The sequence below is a fragment of the Anarrhichthys ocellatus genome, unplaced genomic scaffold (genome assembly GCF_004355925.1).
Source record: "Anarrhichthys ocellatus isolate YVR2014 unplaced genomic scaffold, GSC_Weel_1.0 scaffold13, whole genome shotgun sequence".
NCBI lineage: Eukaryota > Metazoa > Chordata > Actinopteri > Perciformes > Anarhichadidae > Anarrhichthys > Anarrhichthys ocellatus.
In genome coordinates this window covers 3700976-3727396 of record NW_022280043.1, presented here as the reverse complement: position 1 = coordinate 3727396, position 26421 = coordinate 3700976, and the positions used below count along the sequence as shown (strand labels likewise).

The 26421-nt window shown below is 38.9% G+C and overlaps 2 protein-coding genes across 3 annotated transcripts; both read right to left on the bottom strand.

The window, feature by feature from the left end:
* Positions 1–616: 616 nt before the first annotated feature.
* rorc (RAR-related orphan receptor C) lies at positions 617–18680 on the bottom strand. 2 transcript variants are annotated; one of them, XM_031853322.1, is made up of 13 exons: positions 18624–18680; positions 18437–18516; positions 13846–13872; positions 5534–5619; positions 4582–4723; positions 4121–4480; positions 3928–4029; positions 3724–3845; positions 3207–3339; positions 2990–3097; positions 2773–2883; positions 2117–2226; positions 617–1987 (listed from the first exon to the last, which is right to left on the bottom strand). In XM_031853322.1, the coding sequence occupies exons 1-13, from the start codon at positions 18668–18670 to the stop codon at positions 1823–1825; spliced, it is 1593 nt and encodes a 530-aa protein (XP_031709182.1). In that variant the 5' UTR covers positions 18671–18680; the 3' UTR covers positions 617–1822. The 2 variants fall into 2 exon arrangements, with proteins under 2 accessions (XP_031709182.1, XP_031709183.1); XM_031853323.1 differs by lacking the exons at positions 13846–13872; positions 18437–18516; positions 18624–18680 and adding an exon at positions 12146–12257.
* Positions 18681–22878: 4198 nt separating this feature from the next.
* On the bottom strand, positions 22879–26177 carry them4 (thioesterase superfamily member 4). The gene is made up of 6 exons (XM_031853387.1): positions 25762–26177; positions 25105–25294; positions 24098–24260; positions 23641–23751; positions 23154–23278; positions 22879–23026 (listed from the first exon to the last, which is right to left on the bottom strand). The coding sequence occupies exons 1-6, from the start codon at positions 25873–25875 to the stop codon at positions 22980–22982; spliced, it is 750 nt and encodes a 249-aa protein (XP_031709247.1). The 5' UTR covers positions 25876–26177; the 3' UTR covers positions 22879–22979.
* Positions 26178–26421: the final 244 nt, after the last annotated feature.

Genomic DNA, 26421 nt, shown 5'->3' with positions numbered 1-26421 from the left:
CGAGGGGGAAACTGGTAATTAAATAAACATAAAGTTGCGCTGTAGTTTTCCAACATGAGAGAGAGAGAACATCCCAACAAGTAGTATTTACCTGATCTGATGTCTTTCCAAACCGAACTGAAATATGAAAACAAAAACTACTGAATGTAGAAAGTTGCTTTCAGCTTTCTAGCGTAAGTACATTTGACATAAAGTCTTTGTGGCTTTTCATAGGAAAACATCATATTTACCACATCCAATTGAGTCTTTTAATTTGCTTCCTCTTAACTTGGTTAGCAACTGTTTTTTGTCTATGACAACCTGACAACTTTCCACTGCCAGAGTCTGCTGAAGGGTCGCCCACAATGACTAACATTTCCTTTGTTTTGAATGCAACAGCAACAACAGTACGGTGCAGGGACTATGCTAGGATCTTCTTATATGCTATTGAGAATGATAAATCATGCTTATCACTTGTGAGCTATGTCTGCTACAATTAAACTGTGTTTTGTTGAGTTAAGGACATTTCTTATCGTACCATAACAGGATCTCTTTCTTTCAATCTTGCATGTCTCAGTCTTACACAATTGTTTATATTACACAATCAAACAATCAAAGTTACCACATCTGCATGGTATCGCAGCCTCAGCAGTTTATTAGCAGATTTACATTGAGTTATGTTCATTATAATCTCAGCCATTCCAGCAACAGAGAGGACTTCATCCTGATATACAGTACTTAATGCTGAAACATCTCATTGTTTCCAATTTACTCATGGCTTTATTCAGAGATATGTTAAGAAAGCAAAACATATGCAAGTTAATCTGGAAAAAAAAAGGAAAAGTTTGCACACAGAGGAAGAGACTTCTACTGTGTCTCTCACATTTTTTACAATATTTCTACTTTTAATGCAACATATTTTCAAAGCTCAAAAGATATAAAAAGCCTCTGAGGATATATTCAAACACAGAGGATAACATTTAAGAGGTACTGCTGCTTTGTCTGATTTATTCGTCAATCTGACAACATCAACCTGAGGAGAGACATTTCTCTACAGACATACAGATGCAAAGAGGCAGGTTGTCTACTATGGATGTGTTTAATTGATCACACCAATATTTCATGTTTTGTTGGGAATACTTGTTATGCAATATATTAAGGACACACTTAAATGTGTTTTTGAGCTGTAAACTAAATAATGTGACTGTACTGTGAAGAAGCACATCAATGCTGGATTTAATTGGGTGTGCACATATGTTTATTATTCTGATTGCTTAATGTTGCTATTTTGCTCCTGGAATGTGATGTTTACTTCTCAAGGGGAGATGTGTGGTAATAACCTTCTTGCTTTTTCGGCTCTGCCAAAAGAATTTTGTGTGGCTTTTTATAGCTTACTTTTCTATCTAGCTTGTCCAGGACCATCTGCAAAGTCACCTTTTAACTCTACAGGAGGTCCGCATTTTAAACTCCAAAGAAAGATTTTGGATGGACTTACATTTTAAGTTTCAATTGACAACGATCGGTACCCTGCGTCTTTGAATTTCTATGTCCAATCGCACTGCGACATACATTTACTGTGACTCACAATAGCACGTATCCAGAGAAAATTAATGCTGTGCCTCACTGACAAGGAGCTGTCAAACAACAACAGCAAAATGCATGTTTCCCTGGAGTAATAAAAATAGGTTTAAGCTATCAAAATATTAAAATTCATGTTTGACACAATCTACCAAAAAGCTCTTTTGTCATTTATTTGAATTATTAGAAAAATAGATTCTGTCAGGATATAATGAAGAGACTTAAAATAACATGTGTGTATGACTTTGCGTATACTGGTTAATCATCATTGAGTGGTCCCCGGCAGCAGCTCTGCCTCAGAGGCGAACAGCTCCTTGTAGAGTGGAGGGAACAGCGAGTGAGCAGTGAGCGGGTAACGCTGACTGAACCAGTGCAGCTTCTCCATATGCAGACTGCATAGTGAACGCAACACTGACATCCTCTGGTACAGCTGCAGGGAGAACACAAACAAAGTTAGAAATATGCTGTCTGCTACAGTGAGGAACATGCAGGTCAAAGAATAATGTGTTTGGATAGAGTAAATAAAGAGAAAGTATCTGCTCTGTACTGAGACATGTACCTTGGGCATTAGACTTTCTTGGTTGTCTCGGTGTAGAATGTGTGTGAGTCCAAACTCCACGCTTCTTTGCACTCGCTGAACTCTGCCTCTGTCCTCCAGACAAGGACGATCTGCACAGAAATACAAAAAAATAAGCTAATTTGTTTTAAAACCTTACCATACACTCAAATCATTCTACAATCATGTGAATAGTCCTGGCTCACTGTGTGGCCTGTTATATTACATTGTCTGCCACTGGGGGGGGGCAGAGAGGCTAATTGTGTGGGAATGAATGAATGAATAAAATGTGATGGAACATTTTATAGTTTTGATTCAAATGGAAAGCTGAGAGGCTTCTTCAAAAAGCAGTATTTTCAAAAATGTTTACGTTTTGGTCTTAAAGATGATCATGACACTGACACAGACTAGATAAAGCTATAAATAACCATCAAAGTAAATCTGACACGTGGACCAGGGTAAATCCCGCAGAACAAAGAAAGAAAAATCTGCTTCGTAAAGTTAAACAAAATTAAGTGGATGTTGCCTGATTGAGATTGCAAAGCCTGTTGCATGTTGCTTATCCTGCTGGTAATCAACTCCTGCTATAGTGTCTTCCCACTATTTTATGTAAATGAATAACATGCAACATAATGGAGGCACAGGTGAGTTGATCTTACCTGTGTTGATCAGCACGAGAGCACTGAAGAGAGCAATCTGCTGCTCCGTAAGCTTTAGATCACACATACCGTGAGCAAAGTCAAACACCGCTGTGATTAAATCACCACAGGCTGCAAGACAACAAACCACAGAGCATTGATAAAGCACCATATTTATGTATTGTGCTCACTGCACAAATGCTTTCAGAACTGCCTTTCTATGTAGAGAAATCCTCACCCAAAGACTTGAAGACTTCAGCTCCAGCAAATTTCCCATCAAAGTAGACGGTGTTGTTCTCAGTGTTGAAAAAGCGACTCATCCTGACCAGAACCACCTCCATCGAGCCTGAGGGAGGGGGGGGGAGGAGAGTGCGTTAAGAGAAGGTAAAACAGACTATAAAAGCATGTTAGATTATGATTGACGCTGACTTTTTGTAAGTGACAGGTAAACTCACCAGTCTTCAGGAGAGCGATCTGGTCGTTCTGGTTGAGCAAACGGAAACCTGGGATGTGTTTTGCAAACTCCACCACATACTGCACGGCATCAGTCAGTCGGATAGCGCAGTGCTGCCACATCTCATCCACTGACTGGGAGAGAAAATATATTGAAGGATGAGTGTATTTGAACATAACATTTAAATCAACCCAAATAGAGACTCAATTATTTTACTCATCACACATAAAGTCATCCTCACTGTCCAGTCTACTGATCTTTGCTTGGAGGTAGCACAGAATGTTTCTGTATTGTATCTCTTTGTCAAATGCAATTAAATATTATAACATATGTGCTGCTGAAAAGCGTTAGCTTCATTTGAGATCAAAGAGGAAGAAGAGAGGAGAGGGAAAATGACAGTTTCTCTGTTTAATGAATCAACTGTAGCCTCAAGATCATTTGAAATGATGTGTTTTCTTTTAAGGTCACACAAATGTGAGAGGGAGTCTGAGAACCAGAAAAGAGTGGTCAGGTTATACTTTGCTCTGGTAGGCTTGGATCTCCTCTCTGCTGAGCAGCTTCCATCTGAGAGCCTGCAGCTCCTCCACTCTGTACTTGCTGGTCTCTCTGTGGGAACGCACAATGCTGGCACACAGCTCATCTGAAAATAAAAAAGAAACACTTGTAAATATTAATATTCAACACGCCATTTTTCACGTTAGCCCACCGTGCTGTTTGCTCACCTATATTCCTCAGAGAGTGAGGATAGAGGCTGTAAGAATCCTCCACGGGGTTGTAGGGATGAATCCCCACAAGATCATGAGATGGCTGTCTGGAGTCAAACCCTGACATGAGGAATAAAGAAGAGAAATGAGAAATAAACAGAAGAGGACAACGTACACAAATGTGATGTATGTACACACATGAGAGCCGTACCTCTTATGTCAAGGTGTCCGCTGTTGTCCCCCCTCGCCTGGGATCTCGATGTGGGAGACACACCGGAGCCTCGGTAGATCATACCCGACACCTGCGACTCGTTCGGGGAACAGACCAGGTAAGGGTGAACATCAGCGGTGTAGGACAGCAGCTCAGCCTCCCCGGTGAAAGAGTAGGTTGAGGCCATGGGCTGAAGGAGCTGTGGGGAGCGGTCTTGACGGGCCTTGGTGGAGAAGGACAAGAGAGACTGGGCCTCTCCCTGAAGCTGCTGCTGCTGCTGCTGCTGCTGCTGTCGATGTCTCTCCACTTCAGCAATCAGAGAGTCACGCTGACGTTTGGACATTCGTCCGAACTTCACAGCTGAGGAGGACAAAAACATGAACACAAGAAAATAAACAAATGCTGTGAGTGGAGTATATATTTTGTCTGTCGGTCTGCATGTCGGTGTGTTTGTGTCTCACCATCTCTGCTCATGCCCTTTGCTAAGCACTTCTGCAGGCGGCAGTGTTGGCAGCGGTTGCGGCTGGCTCTGTCGATCTGACAGTTGTTCTGCCTGGAGCAGGAGTAGGATACGGTAGGCAGCTGGCTGCGCCGGAAGAATCCCTGAGGGTTAGGGTTAGTATGGCATGATTAACAAAGCCCAACAGAAACTGGATTTTTAAGGCAAATACCAAATACTGACATTTAAGACTTACAAACACGTGATAATCGACAGGGTTGTATTATTTAAGATCGGTCTTGGCCTCAAGACAACTTTTTGAACGTCTCTGTCTCGTCTCGACCGCATTTTTACTCTCGGTCTCTGTCTCAGACAAAGAGGACTCAAGATTTTATATCAAGACCGGTCAAGACCACAACTGTGGGGATATCTCTAAATTGCCTGTGCATTGTCTAATTTATTTGGTGACATCATTACTGTGACTGCTCAAAAGAAAACAAAAGAAAATCCCCACAAGCAAAATTCACCTCTGCAATGCCTTCGGATTATTTTATCAAGATATTTCTCACGGTACACTTATACACTGAGTGAAGACCAAGACCGGACCAGTGTGAGTCCCACACTGCATGACACACTTACAATAAAATATGGAACATGCAAAGCATAAGTACTCCTCAAATTTACATGCAATATATATATATATGACAATATACAGTAAGAGGTGAATGAAAACAAATCTTTATTTGTTTTCTGTGGGTGTTTTTATGGGAATGTGGATCATTCACAGCTTAAGGAGTGACGATGGGCTTGTGGGACTCACACTAGTCTGGTCCTGGTCTTGACTTGGTCTCAACCCCTTCAAAGTCTTGGTCTAGTTTCTAGTCGAGCAAAATGATGAAATGCTCCTTTAATACCGATAAGTGTTGTGTGTGTGTGTGTGTTTGTACAGTGTGTGTCGGATGCGGTCATCTCACCTTGCAGCCCTCACAAGTGATGACTCCATAATGCACTCCAGAGGACTTATCCCCGCAGATCTTACATGGAATAACCTCAATCTGGGCTAAACAAACACAGGAGTAAAAGCAGTGTTAACATTTTCAAGTGCATTCCACATCTACTTTCCTCCACGTGGGTACCACTTCACATTCACTCAGATAGCACACCAGGAGGGACGAAGCTACTGAGCCAACTCGATCTTCAGTATCATTCATGCAGTAGCTGAACAGCATATGAAAAGCTAAAATTTCTCAATGAAATTAAACAGTGCAATAGTTCATGTTCTTGGAATAACATTGAAGAATTCCACATGCTGTCTGTTTCATAAAATCATTTTAATATCCATGAAAACATCAGCGCACAGCTTCTCACAGTTGAAGTAACATAAGCCAACACGCATCAGAATGACGTTATATTTTTACCAAAAGAAGTCATCTGAGCAATTCCCACTGTGAGAACTTCTGCTGTACTTCCCCCTTAAACATCTATCAATTGCTGTGTGACCAGAGTGAACCAAAGGTATTTTCCTCTCAAACACCTCCTGCCTTAATAATAATGAAGAAAATAACATCAAATACGGCAAGGAGAGGAGTCTTCTGAGGACGTGGAATATTTGCAAATGGAGAAAGGTGAAGAATACGAAGGTGTCAACCTCAGAGTCCTTTCAAGTGGTTGATTGGCTTCTCTTTCACTCTGACTGTCCCTCTTTCATGTCAATTCTTTCTTTGTGAATCCATCTCTGTCTCGCTCATAAAGGACACAGCTGCCAGTAATGCACTCTCTCTAGCTTCATCACTGCCAGTAACGGCCCACCCCCCTCTCACCTCCCCCCCTTCGTGCCCCTGATCTCTGGGAGCTCTCACGCCCCTCAATCTTTTGCTTAGTGGCGATTTTTGTCAGAATCAGATGTTATTTGATGCATTAAAGTACCAGAGAAGTCTAAAAGTCTGTGTTGGTGACAGGTGTGAACAGTTTTATAGTATGTCCTGACAAACATATCTCCAATGAAATGATAGAGTACTGTGTATAATTACTTGATATAATGAATTTATAGTAATATAGAATGACACACAACCAGAAAGAACAGCTTATAGCATTGTCATTCTTTACTAGATAATCTCCTTTTATCTATTCCTGTCATCTTCTCTCTTCCTTCCACAAATGCACATACGGCGTGTGATTCTTTTCGGCGAGACAAGCTCTTACGTCTGATACACAAGTATTTGCGTTTCCGTGCATAACTGTGTCAGATTTTCTCACGAGTGTGTGTTAGTGTGTCAGTGTGTGCCCTCTTTCTCTGGTGCCACAGGGATTACCTGAAGGCTCCCGAGGAGGACAGCCGGTTTGAGGTAAAATACACTTTTTTAAATGCACACGTAGAGTACAATGTGTAACGAAGCACAAACACTCATGAGAGTTTGCTGCTTCTACCAATAGCTGATTGATTGACCTCAAGATTCACCACGATAAAGATTAGAGTATTTCACAAATACAAGAAGTTACGGACACTCCAATATGACTGGATGATTTGGTTCAAATAAACACAGCAGAATCATTTCCTGCAAGCTAAACATCATATACGGTATATGATCAAATATCATTTAAAGTTACTGAGCTGTGACTATGATTGTATTTTTTTCTGTCGCGCAAGATAGGCGGAGGGAACATGAGTGGTCTCTGGTTTTTTTCTCACTATTTCACTTCTGATTATTAACCTCAAACAACAGGAAATCCACCGTGACCCACAAACCTTTCACTAATCACACACGTACTTACACACACACACACACACACACACACACACACACATTCATCACATATACCGCTCGTCCATAGCTCTGATAATTCTTAATATATCAACCTAACTACAGAGCGCGGTATCTAAAGCAGTATCAAGTTAAATCATGAATTATTTTTGGGCCTTTTTATACTTGCAAAAAAAAAAAAAACACCTGCAAAAGAGGGAATCTACATCACGACACCAGTATCTGTAAGTGGAAATTAACTTAAGAGCGGACAACACTGAAGCTCTTGTGAGCTTTTTTTTTATGTCTTACATTGTTATCTACAGCCACAGGCTTAGATCAATCACACCCAGCATCTCCTGGTGTGTGTGCATATGTGTGTGAGACAGATGGAGAGATAAAATACTGAACTAAACCACCTTTATTTCTTCCATTAGTGTCTTTGTCAGTGACAGAGAAGGGTTATTGTGTCTGCAGCCAATACAGACAAAAAACGTATTTCATAAATCCCCTTTACAAAAAGGGTCAGAGCGGACTATCTGCTGAGGAGGCTTGGAGTGCAGGGAGCACTCCTGAGGACCTTCTTTGACTCTGTGGTGTCATCAGCCATTTTTTATGACTTAACAAACTTATCAAGAAGGCCAGCAGTGTGCTGGGGTGTCCACTGGATACGGTGGAAGTGGTGGAAGACAGGAGGATGAGGGCTAAGCTATCATCCCTGATGTAGAACATCTCCCACACCATGCGGGACGCCCTGGCAGCTCTGTGCAGCTCCTTCAGCTACAGGTTGATTCACCCCCCGGTGTGTGAGGGAGAGGTACCGCAGGTCCTTCCTTCCTGCCGCTGTCAAACAATACTTGTTTTGATCTTGTTTTTACCATGTCTCTTGTTTGCACTATCCACTATGCTGCTGTAATCCTGTAAATGTCCCCACTGCGGGACTAATAAAGGATTATCTTATTTTATCTTATCTTACATGTAAAGATTAATCTAAATTAGCTTCTTCTTTTTTTTTACTGGCAAATGCCTAAAGCAGATATTGGTTTACCCTCATGTGGCATCTCTGCTCAGCTGCTCAGGTTATGAGCCAATTAATAATGTTAAACATATATCTTTACTATAGATCTTGTGTGCTCATGTGCTCAATCATTAATGAAGAAATAATTTAGCTTTTCATTGTGCTTTATCCAAGCAACGCTATTTACTTTTGTTGCATCATGACTTACAGTATGTCTTGACGAACATTCAACATTTTATATTTCCACTACGTTCTATTAACAACGTACAGTATGAAACCAACCATAAACGCACCACATAAAGCTATATTTCCATATTCATACTGGAGTGAGATCATTTAACAAAACAACCACTCCAATCAATTTAAATCCTAAAATTGATTTTGTGTGAGATGATGTTATCAAGTGAAGATGTTTGAGTACAGTAGATGAGCAGTGGTGGAAATGTTCTGGTTTGTCTGTCAAAATAAAAGAGCGCCACCTCCCACGCTTCCGCATACGAGACGCTGTGGACTGATTTATGTCTTTTGATCAGGATTTAGAGTTATCAATGGCTTAAAAGGTACATTTATCATTGTCGTCGTATACAACGGAAGCTTACGTGTATAAAAGCAAATAGACATTGCGAAACATTCACAGGTTTCTTGTGAGTTTAATGACTTCCTGCTGAATGCTGGACAATAACTTTGGTTCTCAATTTTTGTGATTCTTAAGCTTGTTGACAAGACAAAGCAAAGTGAGCTACCTCCTAATATGATAAATCACACTGAACAAGCCTGAAAAGGTAAAAAAGAGTCATTAATATATGTATGACCTTAAATATACTGAAAAAAGCCAGAGAAAGAAAAACATAAAAAAAGTTTTGATCTCTGGATTTCAACCTAGAAAGAGTGTATTTCAGTACGCTCACCACTTTCGTGTCAAACGGTGTGCGTATTTGTGTGTGTGGGTGGTGGGGTGGCTGAGGTTGTGTGTGGACGATCTCTTGCCTAAAATCACCCCATCAGCAGTCTGTTCTTAGACTGTAAACGGACAAAAAATCTAAAAAACTTTCCTCTGACGGAAGCTTCGGTACATGCGTAAGCAAGAGTGCAAACAAAGTTTGTATGCAGCTCACACCCTCACACTCACACACACACACACACACACACACACACACACACACACACACACATACGCTGCTTACACACAGTGATGAAAATATCAACTACTAGAGCTTTGGCATCTGAATGCAGATGACCAACTAACACACTGATTGTGTGTTTGTGAGAGATTAGCAGACTGTTAAAGTTTTCAAACAACACATTATTAAACCCGGGTTAGGAGGATTGTCATTTAACTGATCTACAACATCCCTGCAAGTTAAATGTTTTAATAATGTGTGTACCATGATTGAAAATGGTTTAGATATTTATTTTACTTATTATTATTAATAATAAAGACAACTTTTTTTTAAGTTAGTGTCGCAAGTAATTCATATAAATTATACTTTAAAGATTTGAATTTAAAAACTTGCTGAGGCAAGACGTTTAAAATATTCATCATTACTTGCGTAACAACCACAATCTATTTTATATTGTAAAAATATATATATGGGGGGTAAAGTAGAATATGTCATCTTTGTAGTTAACAAAATAAAATAGCATCATATCTAAAATGCATGCTTTTCTCAATCAAAAATAATCATTCAAAATCCAACTTTAGATTCATTGGTCCTGCCGTGCAAAGCAGAAAAAGATCTCTCTGACTTACTGACACAAAATTAAAATAAGCAATAATTCATTTATTTTAAAAGCCATGCTTTTTGAATTTCTAACTGTATTTAATGATCTTTAACAAAACCTTAAAAAAAGAGAAAGAAACACAAATCATGACAAACTAGGGTATTTTAATAAGAACTATTTCTTACCACTCGTCTGTATTGAATACTTTGTTACTTGACATTTCTGGTTACATTTATTGCAACGCTGACTGCAGATTTAAAGGTGTTAAATACCTTTACGCTTCAAACTGTGTTGGTTGTTACATTTATGTAAGAACTACTGAGTTTCATTCATTATTTGACACCAACAAAGTGAGAGCAACTAACCACAATACCTTATCTGAGAAAATGTGAACTAACAAAGCTAATCTGAACATCAATTAGCACCAGATTAACCCTATTTTACTTTGAAGTGCAGGCTGAATTTGGGGGTGTTTGAAAGAAGTAATGTTTTGACAGTTGCAGTGTATGAATCAGCTCAAGTGCTCTTTTACCATATTTTGGGGCGAATGTGTCACCTGCGATTTTCATGTTAGCTTTGATCTAAAGCCATCCGCTTTTGCCGCTTTGGAAGTGCTGCACAGAGGCACAAGGAAATCCTTTCTGATAAAGAAACTGTATAACAATTTACGCAGGAATCCCCCGAACAGAACAACAAAGCCATATGACATTTGTGTGTGCGTCAATTCTGACGGCATCAAGCCCACTGTAAGAGTGTAAAACCAATGAATTAGATGAATATACAGTATGTTCATTGATGAAGTGAAGACACAAAAAGTTCTGTTTTCGGCAATGGGAGCCTTCTCTCTCTTTCATGCACACATCATCCACACACAGCTGCAGGGCTGAGATATGCTATATCTAGGCGCCATCTAAAAAGCAGCTGCGGATCTGTGTGTGCTTGTGCATCTATACGTGTGTGTGTGTGTGTTTGCAGGTTGCAAGAGAGACCAAGTGTGTAAGCAACTTGCATAGAGAAGATTATTCATTTCTTATTGTTTCTTCCCTTCTGCATGTTGTGTGTTTTTATTCTATTCATTTTAAATTAATTCGTATAACAAATGTGATTTTCTTTTATCATTTTCACGATCACATTTTCACAATAACATCAACATTTCCTCTGCAACTTGTCTATTGTATGTGTGTGAAGTTAGTCCATTCAAACTGATGCACTGTGGTTGTGAAGCATCCTGTTTTCCTGTCTCTTTCGTTTTTACTTTGATTACAATTCAGTGAAAGTGTTTGCAAACAAGTTTGTAACATTTTAAATGTAATTTTAGAACCTGGTCCCTTGGGCCTTAATAAGTTTCATGTGTTAATTATATTACTTATCATGAAAATATGATGAGTCTAAACAAGGCATGTTTTGCAGCAAACTCAAAATGTATGGAATTTGTTTAAAAAAAATATACATTTTAACTTATTGCACTCTGGTTCTCAACATCTTACGTCAGCTCAGCGTTCTGAGGTGTATGTGGGAGGGAGAGAGTGAAGAAATATCTGAGACATGATTCAAATCTTAAATCCATCAAAGGAAGCTCAAAATTGAGTCATGTAACCAAAATCCTAAAACTGAAACACATATATTGATGTGAACATACACAACAGTCAGCCAATCAAGAACTCTGGAGAGACCCAATTATGTTTCAAAACAAATAAGAACATCTGCCTTCATTAAGGGTACTTTAAACAAGTTGAAACATCAAATTAAACATTCAAATTAGTTTGACGTAAGTGCAAAATTGTCACACTTTGAACTTTTTGTTTCACTGTTCAACCTAGTGTTACATCAAAAATGAAAAATAGAAACCTGAACTGAAAAACTGCCTTAAACCTAAAAGTGACAATATTGGTCCGGATAACAATATGATGCATCAGAAGCATCACTTCACAGTCATACAATCACTTTCAATAAACTTTACAATCAGGGTTTATGAAGAGAAACTTTGAACACTAACATACAATTGATCTAATTGATAAAATATCTTTGATTAGACTGCCCACACACGTATACACACACTTACACACGCACACACACAGACACGCCAAAAAAAACTTCATCCCTACCTCGCATCATCCTCACTCCTCCACTTGTCTCAGACGTTTGTCCCACTTTCACAAACTCACTTGTCCTCTCACTTTGTCTGACACTACTCTTTCTTTTGACACACTTTCTTCGCACCGTCTATTCTTTCAGTCTGTCTACTGTCTTTTTTCGTTCTTCCTTCACCGAGCCGTGTCTGGTGCTCACTGCAGCTCTAAGCACACTTATTCAGACTTTTGAGTAACAGTCACCGCCTCACCTTCCTTGTTAGCGTGTGTGTGTGTGTGTGTGTGAGAGAGACAGAGAGAGAGAGAGGAGACAGAGAGAGAGGAGACAGAGAAAGAAAGGGGGGGGGACTGTCCCCTGCCCTGGCTTCTTTCTCAAGGTACTTTTTCCTTATTCCTTTGTTGTTATCATTCACCCCCTCACTCTTCACCACACGTTAAAAAAATCTGCTTTATAGTGTCTGGCACCTTTAGGACTCTCTCTGAGAATTTTAACTAAACTATTTTCAACAGGAATAAGCTAAGTAAGTTACAAAAATATTTCAGTAAAGTAAGATTTATATACTGTTACTCATACATGAGTTTAATTGAAGTTGTCTTGTTGATGCTTATGATGCACATGGTTGTTTATTTACACTGGCAGGAATAAGATAAAAGTATTGAGATAAGCAGAAAAAACATTCTTTTACAGTACTCTCCTATAACTGAATTATCTAAATTGTACTTATCTAAATGTGCAAAAGTTTTGCTGGCAAAATGTACTTAAAGTGTACTTAAAGTAAAGGAATGGCCCCCATCACAGCGCGTTATCACATTAATGGATTATCATTAATGCTGCATTAAGATGTGAGCAGCATTTTGATGTTACAGCTGGTCACGGTGGATTTTAACTACTTTGAATACTGTTGTGTCGTTTAATCTATAACAATGCATCATAGTTTGTTTGGTGATCATATGTTTGCATGTAAACTCTTCAAAGTCAGATTAATGTAGAACAATATTTCCATGTTGAATGTAGTGGAGTAGAAAAAGAAAGTATCAGCAAATGGAAATATTCGGGTACAGTACAAGAGCCTCAAAACGTATAGTTAAGTGCAGAGTATGTACAGTATACATAACACCTGACTGATGCACCTAACAACACAAGACTACCATGGCTATCTTCAATACGTACATGTGCTATCACTCACAAGCAACAATCACAAGAATCATCATTGTTTATGATCAATATGTTTATAGTCACACCACTCAACACAAAGGTTGGTGTGTGTTACACAGCATCTCGACGCTTGATAACACACCCAGGTGTGCTAAAGTTGTGGCAGAAAGTGTTAAACCAAAGAAGTTAAAAAAAGATGAGACGTTATCTCTGTCATCTGCATTCAGATGCCAAAGCCCTGGTAGTTGATATTTTCGTCACTGTGTGTGTGTGTGTGCGTGTGTGTGTGTGTGTGTGTGTGTGTGAGGGGGGCAGCACAGGTGCAACACACAGCGCACACACTGTGTTGCTAATGCAACGACACTACACAGTGTTTGTGTGTGTGTGTGTGTGTTTGGTGTCTTGCTTGTCTTGTACAGGTGCAATGTTGTATGTTCACTAACTATGAAGTCAACCGCAATGCATGCACAAATATCTAGCACAAACACAAGCAATGTCATTACCACATTCAGACACACATATGTACATGCCAACACAACATATTTCGTAAAGCACTTACTCAAATGAGTCTTCTTGGACACAACTCCTGAGGGAGAAGAAATGTTGTTAGTGATTCAAAACTACACAACACTTACTGTGAACCTAGGTTTCACTACAAGCTGCACTAAATATGTGCATCTGGGTGAATATTTTAGAAACAGAAACGCAACATGCAGTGTATTCATGAGCTTTACAGACTACACTTAAACTCAGGCAAAACCCAAAATTCAACCCAGGACTAAACAGCACACTGGCACTTTTTAAAAAGGGTTTTTTAATCCTGCCAGTGTTAGAAAAAAGTTAAGTACATTTACTAAAGTACAGTACTCAATTACAGTTTTTACATGCAAATGTACCAAACAACCACAACACCACCAACTACAACACAAACGTACTGCTTACATACTGATGCACCAATAATAATAGTTTGCTAATATATATAAACACTGCCGGTGGGGGTTCTGCATAATGAGTACTTTTATTTTTGAAGTACATTTTGTTGTCAATACTGCTACTTCAGTAACATTTTAAATACAGGACTTTTGCTTATCCTAAAGTTTGTGTTTCTAAATTATCTGAATACTTCTTCCACCACTGAAACATTGCATTGTAGCAGGGTTAGCTTGGCAGTGACAGATCAAGTTTACAATTTTGTAAAATTATTGTGATGCTGTAACAAATGTAACAAAACATATTAAATATGCAAATTAGAATATAACTATGTAAAATCCTGAATATTATATACACAGGGTTCACTTTTAATCAGGGGAGTAAATAAAATTTGCATGAAATGTGACAGAAACTAACCCGGGCTTCAAGTTACAGATTCAGCTGTGATAAACTCTTCGTTGTCAAATCCTTAGTGGCAGTTTGATACAGGGTTTTCAGAATGCACTACTTTTTTTCAGTATTTTTTCCAATGTACAAAGGCCTGTGGTCAGATAAGAAGCCTTACTGATAAATTAGAGGATTCCTATTTACAATGCTGCGTGTCTATGTTATGTTCGTGTGACTCTTCGGCACCCATACCCACACGCACACACACCCACACACACACACACAGACACACACATACACACACACACTCACAGGAGATAAAGGCAGAGAAGGTGGGTGTCTGTGAAGCAATAGGTCCTCTTTTTTTCTGCCTGTTTGACCGCAATTGTGAGAAAGTCTGAATTGCAGTGAGTGTGAGTAAACGGGCGGAGGGACGATTCTGAAACAAGGGGTTTATTTCTGGAGTTGTATGTATGTGTGTGTGTGTAACAGAGAGGTTTGAAAGCAGGCGAGATAAGTATCAATGGAAGACGTAGAGCTAGCCGGTCTTTGTCTGACACCATCAGGCCCTCTGTGGTTTCCACTGTTTTCCTCCCCTCATCAAATCAGTTTTGCTTCATAAGCAGAAAGCATGGAATGAAAGCAGAGCAGTGCACACACAGCCGGAAAATGTGAAGACATTTTAACACTAACTGTGCAAATGGTTGAAGGGGACTGCTAAATAAAATGTACAAGATTTATGTTCAATGAAATCATGCTTTAAAAGGAACTTTTTGAGGTAAATATAAGCATAATTTCCAAATCAAAAGCAATACATTTTATTTTATTCTTTGATGGGATTTAAATGTTTCCAAAGTTAAAATGTTAAATACATAAGCATTGTATTAATATGGTTTCAACGGAGCGTAAGGACTGATTGTCCTTCTTTTCATTAGACAGTTATAGAAATGCACAAATCTAAATTATCATCTGATTACCAAATTATAAAGCAGGTTTTATGGATATATTTATTTCTGTATTGTTATTTGCATATATATATTATTCTTGTTTAAAAGTTTCTACTTGTGTATATAGTTTCTTTTGTTTCTTGCATATGTATTTGTCTGTGTAATGTGTTTTTTATTACTGTTTTATAAATATTTCCTCTTATCTAATATCTAATTACTTGCTTACTTATAATTAATGTTATGTTTGTTAAGATTGTTTTTGGGGGATTGGAGGGATGTTGTTTGTGGATGTTTGTTCTGTTTAATTAAAAATGAAAACCAATGAACAATATGTCAGAAAAAAAGCTGTTGCTTGATGGTTGTTTAAAGTCATGAACTTGTCAACAGAAATGAGCCAGGGTAAGTGATTTAAAGTAACCTGCAAAATACAGAATTTCGGGCTAAATCCATGTCATTTTTTAAATTTGGTATTAACAATTTTAACTTAATAAAGATGATCTCTACGCTGAATACAATTGACAGTTTGCAGTGTGTGGCTTGTGGTGGAAAATAATCTAACGCGATCACCAACATCGGTCTCTGTACAAACTAAATGTGACACAGCATGTACAAATTTAGCAACTTGTCAGCCAGGCCAAAAACCCACCACCATGTCCACACACGGACACACATACACACGGACACAAACAAACTATACAAGACTACATGATTACAGAGGCACAAATTGAAACAGCACTCATCAGTCAAAACCTTACTAACGTCTCTACACTGACATCTAAGCTGACTGCTGAAGTGACAGTTGCTGCGTTACATAACAGCACTGAAGACCACTGAACCCAGAGAGTAGGTCGACTCCTTCGCCTGAATACAAAACCATGAGACATAATACAAAATGTACATATATTAAAGTCAGATTAGCTACTTCATTACCTTCTTAATAATCTTCAACCTTATGCCAATGTAAAATAATGTAGAAGAAGTGAAAAAGGCAGATAGTGTTTAAGTCTATGACAATCTGTATAATTAAAATAAGTAAATCCGAAAGAATTTGACTTATTTACAATATAATGAAAGTAGTCAATATATGATACCATACTGAATAATTTAAACCGAAACACACATGTGTAAACTCAATTAAAGCCGGCCTGATAAAGCTGGTTTGGATGTTTGTCCAGTTTAGACTAGGTTGTTGACTAAAATGAACAGTAGAGTGCTGCATGGTGCATGGCTGAGTGTTTTTGAAGGCCAAACCCAGAAGTTAGCATTGCACTGGCTCCCAAGACAAAAACCAAATGGGATTGTTTCTTTGGATTTTGGATTACCAGGAGAGGTTGGAAGGAGACATAGGATGGAAGGATATACAAAAATGTGATCAAATAAAAGCAGGATTCACAGTTTTGAGGTGAATTAAAAGGACATTTTGGAGGGTTTTTTTTAAAAGAAAGCAATTCATTTATGTATGATGTAAGCATGTTGGCCTATAAGTGACTGACTGAATGTTTAAAAATGACTTTGAGGAGTTTCAAAATACATTTGTAGAAAGGCCAAATATGGTTGTGATTTTTGTAACCGAAAGTATTTTTGGTCCATAAGTTAAGATTTATTGCAAGAAATGATCATGCTTGATATCACTTTGCTTTAGAGAAAGATTCTACTGGCTGACACTATTGTGTCAATAAACACCAATACATTCACAAATGACTGCAGAATAACATAGAGAGTATATAGAGAAAATAATCGGACCCACAACAGATCCCTGAGGGACACCACAGACAGCAAATGAACCAATAATGAACAGTAGCAGAGTTTTAACCTGGCAGGAGGAAATGCAATGTGGAGCAGTACCAAAGACTCAAACCCAGCACTAAAGAATAGTGAGAAGACACCCACAACCGCCACTAAAACCAAGACATTTGTCACCTTAAGAAGGGCTATATCAGCAGTATCAAAAACTGTACGACCACACTGAAACTCTCTTAAACCAGATTGAAACGCCATTACAGCAGTTCCAGTATCTGAAGTATAGCTGATGCTGCTCTTTTAAGAAAAAAAATGTAACCACTAAATCTGTATCCTCTGTATCGTTATTGTTATCGTTAAGGTTGTTGAAATGGTCTTTTTTTCACTCCGTCTGACAATATTGTGCATTGTGTTCCAGCTCCAGCTGTCTTGAGCATCATTTTAGACAAGATTCCTAAAAATTGATTTCAGTCATATCTGGTATATTCCAAATATAAAAACTCACTTTCTTTTCTTCGCTCTGCACTCTACACCCATTGGTGAAGGGTTAGGATGTAAACTCTAGCAAAAGGTGTCGAATGAGAGTAAGGTGTGCAGTGGGTTTCTGTGGCAGAACGACAAGGTTTCTTATCTCAAGTGACAGTCAACAGTTAGATTTTAGCCTGGAAGAGGCTTTGAATAGTAAAGCATTGACCAAAAACGGAAGCAAAAATAAGAACTAATCCTTAAGGATTACTCCGGCTTACTGCCATTCTTACCCACTCGCAGCACCTTAACCACACTCCATGAAAGGGATGAGGGGGGTTAATGGGGATGGATGAGAGGGGAGCTAAAGAAGATAATAGTGAACACTTGTCAAAGGGAAGACAGATACTCAGTGAAGGAAAGGTGAGCAGTACATGAGATAAAGAGTGTGAGGGAGGAGATAGATGTCGGTGGGAGTGGGCAAAGCATGGCATGCTGAGAGACAATTGGCTTAATTTGTGTTACAGAGAGAACTACATAAAGACAAAAAATAACACAATACAATGTAAATATGAGACTAAAAATAAACTATAAGTAGCTCAAGCAAGTTGCATAATACTTGTAGAGGCACAACAGTTCAAACAAGCTGCAGAATAAAAGCTCAGTGATGGATCCTCTTACCTCTTTTGAGGGGGCTGTCAGCGGGGGGCACGTCGGGCTCCTCATATTCCATTACTCTCCTGTCAAAACACTGGGTGGCCCTACACACATACAGACACACAGACACACAGTCAAATGACAGTCGGTTTTGAACTCCACCTGCCGCCATAATACTTAAACGTTAACGTGACAAAACTCGAGCTCATACCTGTTGGTTGTTCTAGCGCCCGGGCCGGCGCAGGCATTTGACAACATGCACTGCCATCTCGCCTAATTCCTGTCCTTACAGCGGGTCCCAAAACTCAGTCGCCATCCCCTCTCTGTCTGCCTCCCTTTGTTAACACAGCACACCTCCTCTTGTGGGGTTGTTTTGAAATAATTGAATTCCCCCCGAGGCAGCAGCAGAGAGGAGAGAGTGCAGCTGGACCGGCCGGCCGTTCACAAGCCGTGCGCCTCGGTCTTTCCCCCAACCCTCCCTCCCTGCGCTCTCTGTGCGCCCTGACCGTCCCAGGCTGGAGAGAGTTATGTCACCGGCCGTTACGTAATAGCAGCGGATCGGGTTTTGCTTTGTAGTGCTCAGTTGACAAATGTAATTCCATGTTGCTGTCACAAATTTCCGCCACACTAATCGAGAATATCCAATGCATAGAGGAAACATTAAACTCCAATGCAGGTTTGGCCTTTCACTTCATATTGAACAAAACTACTTCCACAAAATCTCTCTTCATATACTGGTATAACTCTTGTGGGTTGTTATGACCACCTGCAGGACTCTATACATGCAATTGGAGGGGGATTGTTCTAATAATGGTATGCAATACCTCATTTTATCAGCGGTAGGAAATCAACTGCAGACACAAAGAAAACGATGAATAATCGATATGTCTTCTCGGTTTACAACATTGTGCTAAATGCTCCTTTAAGACAATACACTGGGTCCAGACACACATGCTGAATAGTCATTGGTTGGCTATAACTCAGTGCATTTACTCAAGTGTTGTGGGCCTACTAAAGTACAACGTTGAGGTATTCTTATTTTACTTTATATTTCTACCTCACCACATTTCTGGAGGAAATATTGTACTTTATACAGCTAGAGTTACTAGTTACTAAGATAAAACCCCTTAAAATATGATGAATTCAAAGTAGTTCAAATCTGTTCCACCTCAACATGCCTCAACATTAAAATGGTTAAATTTGTATGCATTAATAATGTTACTGTGTGCAATGTATGAGTTACTGCTACATACTTTCAGTTAAGTAAGATTTTGAATATAGGACTTTTAATTGTATGTATTTTTCCCTGTGTGGTAATGCTAGTTTAAGTAAAGGATCTAACACTTATACCTCTTCAAGCACTGCAACACGCTAAGAGTCAATCAAGTAATCCACAGCTACTCTGTCCAATGAGGAGCATGCCTGTTTAATTAAAGCTGTTGGTGACCATAGAGGCGGTGGAGAGGGCCCACAAAAATCCAGTATGATAGGTCATGCAATCTTTTTTTTTCCCATTACTAATTAATTTAGAAAAAAATACTTTAAAAAACATGACCATTACCAGAGCCCAATCATTTCTCTAAGCTGCTCATGAGTCACCAACTCCTCACAAGAGAGCGGTGAAGTGGAAATGTTTAGTATTTTTTACTTGATTGACATTCACAGTTGCCTCTGATTAATTTTCTGTAAAATGACTAATTGATAACTGTTTCGACACAATATAGTCTGTTGTTAAAGAAATGGACCCATAGTAATATTTATTCCTGGATGCCAATACTCCGATGCCAAAGGCGACAATCAAAAAGATAACTCTTCACTGTCAAGTCACCGACACCTCACTATTCTGTCAGGTGATTCCACTTTTAGCAGGAATTTAGATCAAAGGTCAAAAAAAGCTTTCCAAACATTATCTAAAGTAAAATCACTTCTGGAAGTGCTACAGTAGACAGAGCTTGCTGCAGGTGGTTTTAACTGAAAGTTGAAAACAACTGCCCCCACGCACTTCCTCAAACCCAACTTGACCACATGAGCCTTCAGGGGAGAAGAAGAAACTGCCGGTGTTCATTTGTCCTGCATCCACCGCCACCACACACACACACACACACACACACACACACATTACTAAGGTACACAAACTAGCATTTCCATCTGCACTTGTACTGAGGTTAAAGATGTGAGGGGCCCTCAGAAGACCACCAGGCCTGTACTGTGATGAGCCCATACACTCAGAAACCACACATCAGACAAAACAGTGTGAGAACTGAAGTTATTGCATACAGGGTTCACTATACTCATAACCAATGATTTACTGAAAACAAACACTCTTTCAGCAGCATTGGCTAACAAGCAACACTTTTCTGTATATTAAATGGATGTAATAGGAATAGGAATTTGTAAGTGTCACATTAATTTAAGGATTATTCAGAGCGTATTAGCCATTTACTTAAACATCATATAAAAGAGTAATATTAACAAATGCCAGAGACTATTATAAGCTGCATTTCAAAAACGTCAGTGGATTTTAACAGTTAATAATTTACCGATATAACAAGCAGTGACTGAACAGAACAGGAAACATTGACATAATTGATCAATTTCAAGCTCCTTTTTACATTTTACTAGAATCCAGCGTCTCTGGAGTTGCAACTCTGTCATCTGATAGTTTGTGAATAATCAAGAGGAGGGGGGCTTTGCTCAGAGTAGTGAGTAGTTGCTGGCTGTTTGTTTAGGTGACAACAAAATGCAGTTAAAAATGGTTGGATAAGTAAAAACACATTGGGATGTTAAATTTGCAGAATGAAACAACTCCCTCTTACAGAAAATATAAACTAAACTATTTTCTCTTTTTGTTCCACGATGTAAAGAGATATTAACATAACATTCACATTTAGATGTTTCATAGTCCAATATAAAAATCAAAGAATGTAGTGTCTTCAACATATAGGCAGTGCAGTATATGTTTAACCCAAAATAGTGCTCACTTATTCACTTTTTCAGCATCGTGGTCCGCAGTAGCTGCCTGAGCAGCACACATCTCTGTGATGTGGACAGGGTTACTTTTTATGGCATATCGTGGAGACGCCTCAGTCATTTTTGATTGTGGAAAATGTTCAAAGTGTCACGAGTTGCGTGAGACAAACCAGCGTGTGAACAAAATGACAACTGCTATGATTTTGGGTTTGGAACCCCTTGTGTCTCCATTTGAAGTCACGATATTCTCATGACATGTAAATTCACACCCCGTATTCAAATACAACCACATCCACCACATGGTGGGGTAACAGTTAACAACCCACACCTGAACATCTAAATTAAGACTAGCTAGAAGCCTGAAAGTCTGGTTAGCTGACATGTAGAAAAGTAGATCTCCTTGATTGCACCAATGTATCAAAGTGACAGCTAATTTCTTTATTTATTCATCCTCTATGTGCACAACTTAAAGAGAGACAAAAAACAGCACATGACATTCTGCATTCATCTGTTTGTTTCTACAAAATCCTGACCCAAATATAGCAATATCAGTGTCAAGCAAACCTTACTACTGTATGATGTTGGTTATATTAGCGGTCAAACGCTGATCAGGGGATTAATTATAAACAAAACATTTACAATAATATGTTTGATTTAAAAAAAAACATATCACACCAAGAGAAACTTTAAATGTTATTTTAATTGTAAGTGCAACACATCCAACTCAAGTCTTTTTCTAATGTTCAGAAGCAAAGACCTCAGAATATTAATCAAAATAAAAAAAACAATGCAATTTTTATTCCCTGCTGCAAACAATTCAACTTGTTGACAAACAAATAAGCACATGCTTTGCTTAAATCATATAATACCAATAGGTAAGGCTTTATTGTAGGAAATCAAATATTCACTTCAGTACACTTTGAGCAATACTCTCACGTCCTAAGGCACCAGTGTTACTTAAAACCACAAATATTGTATAAGTTACAATAAATAAAACCTAACATTTACTTTGCTGAATAATGCTTAGATATGTACTGTCTATGTGTTAGTAACACGAAGCAGAGGTAGTTACAGTGGGTACGGAAAGTATTCAGACCCCTTTAAATTTTTCACTCTTTGTTTCATTGCAGCCATTTGCTAAAATCAAAAAAGTTCATTTTATTTCTCATTAATGTACACTCAGCACCCCATCTTGACAGAAAAAAACAGAAATGTAGAAATTTTTGCAAATTTATTAAAAAAGAAAAACTGAAATATCACATGGTCATAAATATTCAGACCCTTTGCTCAGTATTGAGTAGAAGCACCCTTTTGAGCTAGTACAGCCATGATTCTTCTTGGGAATGATGCAACAAGTTTTTCACACCTGGATGTGGGGATCCTCTGCCATTCTTCCTTGCAGATCCTCTCCAGTTCCGTCAGGTTGGATGGTGAACGTTGGTGGACAGCCATTTTCAGGTCTCTCCAGAGATGCTCAATTGGGTATAGGTCAGGGTATAGACACACACACGCACACGCACACGCACACGCACACGCACACACTGTGGCCTCAGGTTGCTGACAGTGTTTGGGGAGATGGCAGTCTGGTGTGTTTGTGTCACGATTCCAGTAGTAGGTTGCTGAAACTGATCGACACGAACAGCGCTGCATATGAGGCATGAAAGAAAAGAGGACAATAACAATACAGAAGGTTGACGAGCAGAGACGTGACCAACCACAATCTTTCACACCGACATGGCTCATCAGACATGTTATGCGTGTAAAAATGTACCTGTTGTTTCTGTGTGCAGTTTGGAGCCATCACTGCTGGTCACTTTGGATGTAATAAATATTTTTTTGCCTTCTTTCTTATCCAGAGAGGATTCAAGCAACAAGGTGCTTCCCAGTGGGATAGGCCTGGGAACAAGACAAGTGTTTGTCAGTGTAAACTGGACATAAATGATAATAGTCATACAGTACAACATACAACATATGCCCATAAGGCCGAACAGACACGCAGACCCTGACTGCTCATCCTAAATATACATTAAAACTGAAGTAAGACAATTAGGGTATAATCCTAAATACAGAGTGTTATAGACGCAAAGGTCTTCAAAATGTACAAAAAACTATTGTCATTACACTAACCAATGAAAAGGTAGCATATTCAGTATATTTAAACAAAGCTACAAACATTAATTCTGCTGGACCATATATGTCATAAAACTGAATCTACAAACACAACTTAAATAAAGTCTAAAAATATGTTCTTTCTGTACTTGCGGTAGTTGATGTTGAGGTTGGCAGTCACAACAGGTCCAGATAGTATGAGAGCGAGAGCCCCCGTCACAGTGTCGATCATGGTGGCTATTGCCCCCCCGTGGACATGTCTGGAAATACACATAAGTTCTATTAGACACCAAATACAAAGTCTAAAAGGTGCAGTTTTGTAAGTTCTGAAGATTTAAAGATAGCCTTTTTCTTTTTTTATTATTATTTGGAGGCATTTTGCCTTTATTGGAAAGCTGATAATAAAGAGACAGACAGGAAATGTGGGGAGAGATTGAGAGGTATGACATGCAACAAAGGCTTTGAATCTTTTAAAACAGTAAAATGTAAAAATACCTTCAAGGTAATATTATTGTGTTGTATGGAGTACATTTAAGTATGAACAGTATGTAAAAATACAACAAACACATCCATTTAAAACACAACCAACATGAACAGTTATCTCACCCTGGCGGCCCCTCCAGTAGGTGTCCAGCCTGGAAAATACCCACACACTTCTGCTCCTCTCGATTGAAAAATAAAACATACTCGAATGCTACCCCCGGGTCTCCGGTGTTCCGGGTAAAAAGACGAGCTTTTGACTGGATTATCTTATTAAGATAAACTCCACCTGATGGGAAAACACACAAGTGAACTGTCAGCAGCTTATCATCATCATAAGGGGGAAAAAAACATCATAAGTACTGGTGCATTTACAGATTTCTATGTGTTCATATCAGCACATACCTAGTTCCAATCTTTATTCTGGTTTAAAATATACTATGTAACATAATTCTACGATACCTTGACAAACATGGAAGTCATATTGCTTCACTGGTCATATATAGCTGGTTACAGGTGCGGGGCTGATACAGTAGAATCTGTGTACGGCTTTAAGTTACATGATGGTTATGCCTTCAATTGCACCATTGTGGTGTTTTGCTCAAACCTGCAATAACTATTTTTTTTGCCAATTGGGAGCAGCAGAAACAACATGCGACATTTCATCACCTTTACAGTTAATATGGCTAACATGTTAAAACAGTCGCTTATTTAGAGATCCAGCAGTTGCAGACTTTTATTCATTAGTCATTCATTTGGAGTCATGTTTTTGGCCACATGCATGTCCAATATTCACTCAAGCTTCTTTTCACTGAAAACAGCTGCCTGCTGCAGCCAAAAACAACACCATGAGAGTGAAGAGAGTGGACCAAATTAACAATTTGATACATCGGTATTATAAAATCATTGAGTATAGCTTTTGAAAAGTTGTTAAAGTACAAAAAAAACGTTTAAAATCGAGTATGGGATAATATCAGGTGATAAGTCATGTTCAATTTAAACAATAAAATACAACAGTCAAACAATGCAGTTTACCCTCTTGTCCCATCATTTTGCTTATATTCTATTTCATGACCAAAACAAACAAGCAGAAAGACAGACAGTGAGACAAACGTCACAGTCTGCACGTTTACCTGTAGCATACTTGAGGACGCGATTGTAGCTCGGCAGTCTCCGCCACGGCCCTTCCTGTTTCTCTCCTCCTTCCATCACGACCTCACACTGGCTGTTATAATGTTTATACAGCCGCATCATTTCTGAACCCCAGGAAGAGTTCGGCAAGCTGAAGTCCCGGGACTTAGAGAAACAGGACGATGGCAGCCCCTGATGAACAAGGAAATCCTTTACAACAACAGTGTGAAACTGGGTCTGGGTCTAGCAAGCTCTGGGCAAAGTTAGTGGTGGGACTGTGTGGGTCATACGATGCATGTCATACACTGGAGGTGTGGTTTGAAACCATTATCTTGTCAAGCACCACTCTCTGAAATATGGCTTAAAATCCTTGTAGTTCTGCTAGTAGAATTAAGTTTACTTACTTGTTTTTGAACGTTAAATGTACTTTTTTCAATGTACAAAAATAGGAGTTTATAGAAAGATTTGTCTACATTTGCTTGATCTACATATTAATATGATGCAAAAATGTGTCTTAATTTATCAGTAGTAGTAGATCGAGTAGGATATTTTTATCAGTGTACAATTTATGGCTGAATTGTTTCTGAACTGTGTTTTGCATTGCATGAGGTGTTTCCCAAAAAAAAAAAAATGAATCAAAACAGATCGTTGCTACCTACCAACATGGTCCTGACTGAACCGCTGGTGGACGGGTGAATGAGTTGAGACTGGACAGACGAGAGTGAGCCGAGGCGTTGAACGCCCTTGCATATTCGACCGAGGCTCCATGCCATTTGTACACTTTAAAGTGACGAGGATGGAGGACAACGTGCCTGTACTCTGAGGTAACGTTGGCTAACGAAAGTCAAACGCTTTTGCGAGCTAACGTTTGCTAGCACCGTGTCAGAGTATTATCGCTTTAATAAACACTGATAAACCGTATAAGCATATGTTATATAATCTACCTTAAGCATGTTCAACACATGTCACTGTTTAGCTACCTCGAACAAATAGGAATGCAACGAGCGATACACTGTGATGTTTTACCGGTGACTTTCAAGTGTCGGAAGACAAGCAGCTGCTAACAGAATGACAACTTCCGGGAACAAGAGTAGGTCACGTGGTGTGCACCTTTTCACTCTGATTGGTATCAACCTGTTCTTCAGGGCAAATACCTTCTTCACAAATGAAGCATTTGAGAAGGTGAAACCCGGCATTACATCCATTTGTAACTATATGGATTCTTACATCAAGATTGTTCATCACAAAACACTAAAGCTCTGAGGACTTGTGAACTACCTCAGCAATATAGTATATTTTATTTTATAATTTTACTGTAT

Bases quoted from the DNA above. Each gene is read 5' to 3' on its own strand.
- rorc (XM_031853322.1), bottom strand. From the start codon at position 18,670: ATGTTGTCAAATGCCTGCGCCGGCCCGGGCGCTAGAACAACCAACAG. The intron at 3,340-3,723 runs GTATAACCTGAC...TTTCTCTCCCAG, and splicing joins TCCAAGCCTACCAGAGCAAA to TCAGTGGATGAGATGTGGCA. The intron at 2,884-2,989 runs GTGAGGATTTCT...GTTGTCTTGCAG, and splicing joins TGAAGTCTTCAAGTCTTTGG to CCTGTGGTGATTTAATCACA.
- them4 (XM_031853387.1), bottom strand. From the start codon at position 25,875: ATGGCATGGAGCCTCGGTCGAATATGCAAGGGCGTTCAACGCCTCGGC. The intron at 25,295-25,761 runs GTAGGTAGCAAC...CTTGTTCATCAG, and splicing joins GTTCAGTCAGGACCATGTTG to GGGCTGCCATCGTCCTGTTT. The intron at 24,261-25,104 runs GTAAACGTGCAG...TTTTCCCATCAG, and splicing joins CGTCCTCAAGTATGCTACAG to GTGGAGTTTATCTTAATAAG.